General features: G+C 47.0%; 1 protein-coding gene across 1 annotated transcript in view; it reads left to right on the forward strand.

Annotated features, from left to right (window-relative positions):
• The window catches only part of DHRS11 (dehydrogenase/reductase 11), a 37,572-nt gene extending 32,107 nt beyond the window's left edge, over positions 1 to 5,465 (forward strand). The window contains exons 5-7 of the mRNA XM_055001053.1: positions 486 to 578; positions 2,485 to 2,550; positions 4,476 to 5,465. Coding sequence (XP_054857028.1) covers positions 486 to 578; positions 2,485 to 2,550; positions 4,476 to 4,517 — 201 coding nt within the window. The 3' untranslated portion in view covers positions 4,518 to 5,465. The remainder of the gene's footprint in view (positions 1 to 485; positions 579 to 2,484; positions 2,551 to 4,475) is intronic.
• Positions 5,466 to 10,313: the final 4,848 nt, after the last annotated feature.

Raw genomic sequence — 10,313 nt, forward strand, 5'->3', positions numbered from 1 at the left:
AAGAATGAGCCTCTTTTGTCTCTACACGAGTGGCTGTTTGAGATGTAAAAACCCAGCACATTGGTTTATGCAGAAGTGCAACAGCCTTCCTCCCTGGAGGGCAAAGTCTCTACCAATTGGATAGAGGGAGCCAGTGTGGTGTAGCGACTACAGTGTTGGATTAGGATCTGGGAGAACCAGGTTTGAATCCTCTGTTGAAAAAGATCCAGAGGAGTTAGCCGTGTTAGTCTGTAGTAGCAAAATAGTAAAGAGTCTAGTAGCACCTTTAAGACTATCCAACTTTACTGTAGCATAAGCTTTCGAGAATCACAGTTCTCTTCATCAGATGTGTCATGCATCTGATGAAGAGAACTGTGATTCTCAAAAGCTTATGCTACAGTAAAGTTGGTTAGTCTTAAAGGTGCTACTGGACTCTTTTCTCTGTTGAAAAAGTAAGTTACAAACCCTGTTAGGATGTTGCTTTTTTGTTCTCTCTCTCTTCTTAGTGCATATCGCCGGGACTGGTAGAGACTGGATTTGCTTTTAAACTCCATGATAACGATCCCGAGAGAGCTGCAGCAACGTACGAGAGCATTCGTGTAAGTGACCGAGCGAACAAATGTGGTGGGGAAAACAAAGACTGATTTGAATCCTTTCGGTCTACCGATGAAGACTATGAACTCCATCTGTGGATGAAGTGATTTCATCCATTGGTGGTGGGGAGAAGGCTTCTTAAAACCTTTTGGCATCTGTGTGCATTAAGACAGGCTCCTCAAAAATGTCCTGGTCTTTGTGGAAACTGGGTCAGCGGGAGGTTTGGGGAGGGGGGTGCTGGAAAGGGACAAGCTTGGAACAAGAGTTGGAGCAAAGACAAAGGTGCCACCCCTCAGTCACCTGCTCCCCGTTTTCACTGCCTTGACCCGTGAGGGCAGCTGTCTCTCCAGTGTGGGAAAGGATTCCTCTCTTCTCCAAAAATTCAAACTGCCGCTCGCATCAGCCAGTCAGAGTTCTGGCAGTTTGCTTCAGGGGCAACCATGGTTGCCTAGTGGAGTGTTACAGTGTTTGAATTTCCAGCTGCCTTTGAAGCCAGTTTGGCTCAAAAGAAGCAAAGTATGAATCTAATGAGTCAGTAAGAACAGGCGGTCATGAATGCTGCTCTGCTGGGTTACCTCAGATGTCTGGTTTGCCCCGAGTTGTGACAGAGGCAGACCTATCAGCTGGCAGGGCTCTGCGTGAGCCGGTGTGGCGTAGTGGTGGGAGGATTGGCCTCGGGCTTCGGATGCCTGGGTTCAAATCCTCACTTGGCCCCGAGCCACGTTGGGTGGTCTTGGGCCCATCGTTCCTTCTCGGTCTGACCTCCCTCATCAGGGTATTGTAGGCTGTGAGTGGCAGGTGGCATGCATGCACACCATCCTAAGCTCCTTTTGAGAAAGGGTGGAATAAAAATGGATAGAGGGGGACCTGAAAGCAGTGGAGGGAAGATGGGTTGAAATTCAGAGACAGCGTGGAGAGGTCACGCCACTTCCAGACGTGCCAAGTAGGCCATGGGAAACCCCAGATAAGCAGGCGTGAGGGACCCCAGATAAGTAGGCAGGGAAACAGTCTTGGTTGCCTGGACTGAAGGAGTATGGCTGGCCTCAACGCTGATAGTAGGCAGGAGCAGAAGATTGGCTATTGCTTACCTCTCAGCAGGGCTTTTTTTCAGCAGGAACGCGGGGGAACGGAGTTCCGGAACCTCTTGAAAATGGTCACATGGCTGGTGGCCCCGCCTCCTGATCTCCAGACAGAGGGGAGTTGAGATTGCCCTCTGCACCATGCGGCGCGGAGGGCAATCTCAACTCCCCTCTGTCTGGAGATCAGGGGGGCGGGGCCACCAGCCATGTGACCATTTTCTCCGAGGGCAAGCCACTGAGTTCCACCACCTCTTTTCCCAGAAAAAAAGCCCCACCTCTCAGTATCAGGAGGATGTCTGTTCTGTAGTGTCCGTATCTGGGCTTGGACTGCTCCTCCAGTCAGATGAGGATACAGGGATTTGTTCCGGGTCCAAGTTGAAGCCCCTAGCTCCTAAGACTGACAGAACGGTCCTGGGAAATTCACAGCAGGGCATGATGGGAGTATCCCTCACCCCCATGCTGGAGAAGAGATAACACCTTGAGAGCCTGGGTGATGTAATTGACAAAAGTGTCAGACTAGAATTATTTAGACCTGGGTTCAAATTCCCTCTCTGCCATGGAAGCTCTCTGAGTGACTTTGGACCAGTCACACATGCTCAACCTAACCTACCTCACAAGGTTGTTGTGATGATAAAATGCGGGAGGGGGCATAACCTTGTGCACCACGTTGACCTCTTTGGAAGAAGGCTGGGATCAAATTTGATAGAGGAAAGCTTGAGGGTCTGTCTTTAAAAGTGAGGGTTAATCATGAATACAGAGGAGGGACAGTGGAAGTCTTATCTCTGTCCTGCCTTCATGACACAAGTGCCAACTCTCGTTTTTCTCTCTTCAGTGTCTGAAAGCAGAGGATATGGCCAATGCTGTCATATACGTCCTCAGTGCTCCACCTCATGTACAGGTAGGCCTTTGTGAAAGCGTGCCTCTTGTTTTCTGTACTTCAAGACTGAAAGAGGAAGGAACATCTTTCCCTCCGCTAGGCCGCACATCTGCTAACAGTGCCTCTAAGCTTCTGCCTTAGATGTGTCCTCAGCCATAGGGACTATCTTCACCTGAGTTGATGTGCTCCTCTGGCTGGCTCCTGTACACCCCCCTGCCCCGAAAACATGTGCATATATATCTATTGGTCATGTTTAGTGACCAAAACCCTTGTCACCTTGGAATGACATGTAAAAGGGATTTAAATGTAAGAACATAGAAGAGCCCTTCAGGAACAGACCAGAAGTCCACATCGCCCAGCATCCTGTTTCTAAAAGGGGCTAGCCGGAGAGAGGGGTAGAAATCAAGCAAGGCATGAAAGCACTCCCTGTTTGCCACCCAACAGTTGGTATTCAAAGGTACATTGCTTCCGAACGTGGGATTTAGTTACCATGGCCTAGTAACCAGGGGTCATTTTGTAGAAAAAGAGTGGCAGGAACTCATTAGCATAAATCATTAGCATATGCCACGCCCCTTGATTGGGCCAAAATGGCCGGGATTCGGCTGCTGGCAGACAGGGGAGTGTTCCCCCACCTGGCAGTGGCCCAATCAGGGCCGTTTTGGCCCCAATCCAGGCCAAAATGGGCTCAAAATGGCCATTTGGGGCACGTTTTGGCCTGGATCGGGCCCAAAACGGCCTGGATCAGGTAGGTGCCAGGCAGGGGAGGCTTCTTCCACCCGGCAGTGACCCGATCCGGGCCGTTTTGGCCCCAATCGAGGCCTAAACAACCCCAAATATCCAAAAGTCAGGTGGGTGGGGTCACCTGACGGTTGGGGGAACTGCTGGAACGCCGTTTCGGCGCATCCCTCCTGGAAATGAGCCCTGCTAGTAACCATCCCGACATGAATTGTCTCTTAAAGCCATCTAAGCCATTGGCTTGTCACCACCCCTTTTGGCAAGGTGCCCCACAATTTTAACTATATGTTGTGCGAAGAACAGCCGTCTTTCTTTCTATCCTGAATCTACTGCTCATTAATTTCTTTGGTGAAACCCAAGATCTGGGATGAACAGCACGAGAGGAAAGGGGCAGTATTGGAACAATGCCTTGTGGGGGCCGCCAAATACCTTTGAGTAGTAGCTGAGGCTTTCTGCGATCGGGAACTCAAGGGATGGTTGGCGGAGATTTTTCACCAGGTTCAACACGTTCTCTTCCAAGAGATTTGCCAGGAGATGTCTCCTTAGACTCCCTTTCCAGTGGTTTCATGGGCACTGAAACATCTGGAAGAGGGAGGCATGGCAGCTGTGTTCTGTAGTGGTTAGTGACAGGGCTGGAGCAGTGCGGAGGGCAATCTAAACTCCCCTCTGTCTGGAGACCAGGGGGCGGGGCCACCAGCCATGTGAACATTTTCAAGAGGTTCCGGAACTCCGTTCCACCACATTCCAGCTGAAAAAAAGCCCTGGTTAGCGATATTATGACTGGGGAGCCCTGGATTCAGCTGTGAACCTCACTAGATGACTTTAGATCAGTCATCTTAAACTACTTGACTGGGCTGTTGTGGTGATGAAACATTTGTATCCAAGCAGCTGCTGGGTCAGGGGGTTGGTCTGTCCAGGTCAAGATTGTGAACTGTGACTGGCAGGTCTCCGGCAGAGGTGTTTCACATCAGCTGCTACCTGATCCTTTTAATTAAAGATCACGGAGACTGAGATCATCTGCATGCCAAGCAGATGCTCTACCGCTGAACCATGGCCCCTCCAGCCATAAACTCTTGGAAGATGAGAAAGGGAGGTTTTCTGAAAAGGAATTTCAGCAAGGGGAGATGTCAGTCACCAGAGGAAGCATAAATCGACAGAAACGCCTCATTCATCTTGCTGCACTGACTGTTTTGAAAACTCTTTTCTTCCAGATTGGGGATATTCAGATGAGGCCTACTGAGCAAGTCTCCTAGCAAAACAAGATTTGCTCTCGGCGCAACGCAGGGAGGGCAGCCTCCATCCACTTAGGCATTTTCCTCTGCTGGCTGGTGACATTTTAGGGCCGGATACAAAGAGTTTCTTCCCTCATTTTTCTCCTTTTTGAGCTGTTGTCAGGTCTGCGGAAACTAAAACGAAGAGCTTTGGTTGGTTGTGGATCTTCCCCTCTGTCCCCAACGTGCTGCACTCCTTAAATGCCTGAAATCAATTTGAGTGCACCTGAAGAAGCTAGTCCCTATGATACTGAATTTGCTTTTTTGAGGGAGCAGTGATCCTCAGAGGTTCCAGGTGAGTTTAGGTGACACTGGAGGAGAAAATTGCTAGCTTCAACAGCATGGATCTATCGCCAGTGTGTATCCCACTTCCTGATGGTCGTAATGAAATTAAATGCCACATGGACTATTGTTTCATTTTTGGCTGGCCAAACCATCATAAACGGCCAAACAACCGGTTTCTGCATCTCTCCTCTTCAGCCAGGATTACAGATGGGACCATGAAGAAAATTCCCCCTTGGGATCCCATTGCCGAGGAGTTGCCTTAAAATCCATGCAACAGAACTGTTGGTTGAATGTCAGTTGTCCATCTGCTTCTGTAACCTACACTACAAACTCTTAAAGTGGTTTCGTTCCACTTTTTCCTGTCGTAGCATCCCCCAAAGAATCTTGGGGAGTTGCTGTTAGAACTGATGGGCTGAGAATTCTGGGTAAGCGATCCCTTAAGTCTTTTCCCAACAAAAGCCAAACTTGGCAAGGTGTTAATTTGCGATCTTGCTTTGAATATTGGTGAAGCATCATTGGGAGGAGGCGGAGAAGGTTTTTAACTCTTTCCTTTCATCCCTCATCTGCTATTTAACATGCTCAGGGCTTTTTTTCTGGGAAAAGTGGTGGTGGAACTCAGTGGGTTGCCCTCAGAGAAAATGGTCACATGGCTGGTGGCCCCGCCCCCTGACCTCCAGACAGAGGGGAGTTGAGATTGCCCTACGCACCGCTTGGCGGCACGGATGGCAATCTAAACCCCCCTCTGTCTGGAGATCGGGGTGGGGCCACCAGCCATGTGACCATGTTCAAGAGGTTCCAGAATTCCGTTCCCCCGTGTTCCCCCTGGAAAAAAGCCCTGAACATGCCCCTGTGAAGCTGCAAGAAACTCAGCAAAGGGGGAAAAGATAGGTACCTGCTCCTGACCTTGTCTTGCCTCACTCCCCTGGCTCACTGCAGCTCTGGAGTTTCAAATCATAGCCTAGGAAGAAAAGGTTCAATGCCTTTCCACCCAGTGAGTCTGCTGAGATCTTCAGTGCAATTCCATCTTCAATTGTGGATCTTTCACGGCTCATCTACTTGAGTCATCTAGAACAATGATTCCTAGGATTTCGTAAGAAGGAACAGCTATTCAATTTCTAATATAGATTGACCCCTCTCCCCTGTGCGTACACTTTCCATGTTTTAGCCGTAGCGCAAGAGAACCATCATTTGGTAATAATGTCCTATCCAGTTGATGTGGATTTGGGCCGAGGAGTAATTGTATTGTTGTGGGGAGATGGTTGTGTGTGTATGAGGTTTTAAAGCTGCTGTTTCCTGCTTTAAAAAGAAACGAAATGTTTGCAGCTGTGTATATCTGTAGAAAGGGAGACCTGGCATTACGCAGCAGAAAGAGGTGATCGAATATAAGGTGAAGGAATTTCAAATCTGCAGGCACGATTGCAATTCTGACGCAAAGTTGTGAGTGCAACCACAAAATGGCCATCGTAGCAGATGGAGCCAACCACAAAATGTCAGGGAGTGAATTTATTCATAACTCTAATAGTAACACTTCAGTTTTTCAGTCAGAAGCTCTGCTTAACCAAAGGAGTTTTAAAATAAGCATATTGTTTAAAAACACTTTCTTGCACACATACATGGTAACAGTTGAAAAAGTGGTGTCATCGTGGTGAAACCCTTTACAAAAATGGCAGCACGCTCCTTTGATTTCAGTCTTTACGCCCCAAAACCTATGGGCATGCCATATTAGTCGGGAATCAGCCAGCGGTTTATTGGTCGCCTGTGTTCTCTCCACCCCAGACTTAAGGTTCCAAATACGCTTTAATCTCTGTTGAATGTCATGAGCTGATTTTGGTCCGCGTTCCAATTTCAGTGTTCACTCCTCCACGTTCTTTGATTTGTTCTACGCTGGTGTTTTAGTTTGTCATCTGCTGCCTATTGCTTTTGGAACTTTGGACTGATTAATTTCCTTAAAGCGGCCGACCCCTCCGCTGTCTGCCTTTGGTTGACTTTGCACTTTGCACCAGCTTCTTGGAACGATAGTATTCTGGCATCTCTACTAAAAACAACCAAGAGCCATGTGTATTTCCTTTTTGAAAACAGATCCTCAAGAGTGCATGACGGCAATAAGAGGAACGGTGTACATTATCAATAGGTTTCTTAACTGTGAATTGTATAATTAAAAAAAGGAAAATACTGTTTCTGTTATACATTTTTTATGCCTAAATGAATATTAGGGCATATGTAAAAACAAGGACATATTGAGTTCATAGCATTGCTAATAGATAGTTGCCAACAATCTGGGAAGAAAAGTCCTGTCTCTTTATAGAGGCTGAATGTGTGGAAATTTGCAGGCATCATGGCATCAAGGTAAATACATCCCATTAAGCCTCTTTTGTTTGTTTATTTACAGTATTTATAGTCTGCCTTTCTCCCTGAGACTCAAGGCAGATTACACTATGTGAAGGGGCTTTTCCTCCAGGCAGTTGGCAACCCTACCAATAGAATGCAAAAATGCTGCCTGTACATGTATTTCCATAATCTGTACAATAATCATGTGAGGTAGATTCAACAGCAAAAGCCATGTAATACTGTATATTATGACCAACCAACATAACAAAACGGAGTGCAAGCGTTTGAATTCTATCAGAACTGTTCCTCAGCCTGTATATAAAAAACAAAAAAGATATTTCAGGTTCTGATCTGAGGTTTCTTAGGTAAGCTGCCAGGCAGACTAGAATACGTGGGGTGTTGGGGGGTGCTGGTATCAAGTTCGATAAGGTCTCATTTTTAGTTTTCTTTGGAATGATACGGATGCTTGTAACCTTTCTAAGGTGGGAGAGTATTTTTATGCCAGTACTGCTGACAGAAAACATGCCTAAGGCAACAACGTGACATACAAATCAAAATGAGTGATGGGCAGATTATATTTCTTCCATTTCCTGTCTTCTTTTGACCCCCCATTTTTTCCTTCTAAGCCCGTATCGGTACATATAATCCCATGCTGTCCACCCTTTCACAGGTGAAAAGAGGGGACATGCTTGTTACACCCAGGGCTCATTTCGAGGGGGAACGCGCCGTAACGCAGTTCCGGCAGTTCCCCAAAGAGGTCACAAGTCAGGTGGCCTCGCCCACCAGACTCTCGGCCATTTTGGGCCCGTTTCAGCCTGGATTGGGGCCGAAACGGCCTGGATTGGGCCTCTGACGGGTGGTGGATCACTCTCCTGCTCAGCAGCGTCCCAGTCCTGACCATTTTGGGCTCCTTTTCACCCATTTTCAGCCCCTTTTTGCCATTTTGGGCCCAATTTCGGCCCTGAATGTCCAGGACTGGGTCCGAAACAGCCAGGATAGGTGATGTCAGGGGGTGTGGCATATGCAAATCAGTTATCCTAATACACTTCCAGTGATGGCAAGGGGTGTGGTATATGCTAATGAGTTACGCTAATGAGTCCCTCCAGCTCTTTTTCTACGAAATGACCCCTGGTTACACCTAAATTGTCAGTCCAGTTATCAAGCCCTCCTGCCCCTTTCATGATAACTTACTGAAGGTGCTGAGTCTGGGTTGCCAACAGTCCTGGAGAAAAATGTCCTGTTCCTTTAATGGAGGCTTAATATGAGGAAATGGGCCGTGAAGCTTTTTACCATGTGGAACATTCCAGTAAGCCTGTATTATAAAGGAACAGGACATTTTTCCTTCAGGCAATTGGCAGCTAATTCTGATCTATCTGCTGCATACTGTTTACCTTACAATAACCGAGACTCCATTATTTTAAAAGCCAAGGGAGGTGTGGATGTTTTTTGGGCTTCCAATGTAATTAGCAAGATAGAAGGGTCCCCCAGTATGTGATGAATGTGTCCAAACAGCAGCTTCAGGGAATGAAATGGCAGGCTGCGCACGGACTGATTGTTCATGTACAAACTTTTATATGTGTGGGCACCCAAGCACCAGATGAATCTCTTCAGGGAGTGGCAACCTTCTAAACCCCTTGATTTCAACAAAGAGAGGTGTGACTGGCTTAGGATCGCGGAGAACTTGAAGGGGGAGTGGAAGCCTGAAGGACGACTGCCCCTCAAGGCACTCAAGCCAAAACAAGTAGCCGGAGAAAGGCAAGACTGCAATAATGAAAGAACAAAACAAAAATCATGGTTTTGTTGTTGTTGTTATGGGCTGTTAAATGGAGAATTTATTTCATTTTCACATTCAATACACATCTACCATATACAGTACGTTTATTAGTCAGAGCTAGTGCTTTAAATTGTGCCCAGGATAATGTAGGATGGCCAGGGCTCATTTTGAGGGGGAACGCGCAGGAACGCAGTTCCCTAAAGAGGTCACATGTCAGGTGGCCCTGCCCACCTGACTCGGCCATTTTGGGCCCGTTTCAGCCTGGATTGGGGCTGAAACGGCCCGGATCGGGCCTCTGACAGGTGGTGAATCACTCTCCCGCTCAGCAGCGGCCTGATCCTGACCATTTTGGGCCCCTTTTCAGCCATTTTCAGCTCCTTTTTGCCATTTTGGGCCCAATTTTGGCCCTGAATGGTCAGGACTGGGTCCAAAACAGCCAGGATAGGTGATGTCAGGGGGTGTGGCATATGCAAATCAGTCATGCTAATGAACCACTTCCGGTGATGGCAAGAGGCGTAGCATATGCTAATGAGTTATGTTAATGAGTTCCTCCAGCTCTTTTTCTACAAAATGACCCCTGAGGATGAATGACTATACAGACCCTTGAGAGCCGGTGTGGTATAGTGGTTAAAGCATCAGTCTAGAATCACAGAGGCCTAGCGTGACCTTGGGCCACTAACACATACTCATCCTAACCTATCTCGCAGGGTTTTTGTGAGGCTAAAATGAGGAAGAGGAGGATGATATAAGCTGCTTTGTGTCCCCATTGAAGAGAGAGGTGTATAAATGAATAAAGAGATAAAATAAATATTTTAAGCAGCTGACCCCTAAAGGTCCACACATTGACAGTGATTTATCACATAGCTAGAGGGACTAGAAGAAAACAGGGACCCTTCTTGGTAAACACAGCTGGAGCATATACAACTGCCCCTCGGAAGATCTCGCTCAATAAATCTGATGCACTGGGTTCCAGTCCAGGAAACTCGCCAGCCCATAATACATCTATTCAGTTTTTATTTGTTTTTACATGACATGACCCTTTTATCAAACATGATCTTTAGGGTGGCTTGTGGAGTCCATGCAGTAATCCACCAATGAAAACAGTAACAACAACAAATAGTGAAAATTCTTTAATTAGATAGGGCAAGAGGGAAAAATTGAAACAAGGAGCCATAACATAAAAGAGTGTAGAATAATATTAATTTAGTACCATCAAGTGGCAATTCAGAGTCTCTATACAAGACATCGTACACAGGGATGCTCAAGTGACTTACTTTCTCTGTGGTCTTATATTCAAGTGTCCTCTGTCTCCCTAGCAGTGCATGTGTATCCACAATGGGAGAACAAGTGTAAGATTTCTCACTTAAGTGTCCCTGTGTAACATGTCTTGT

Source organism: Eublepharis macularius, chromosome 17 (assembly GCF_028583425.1).
Source record: "Eublepharis macularius isolate TG4126 chromosome 17, MPM_Emac_v1.0, whole genome shotgun sequence".
Classification (NCBI taxonomy): Eukaryota; Metazoa; Chordata; class Lepidosauria; order Squamata; family Eublepharidae; genus Eublepharis; species Eublepharis macularius.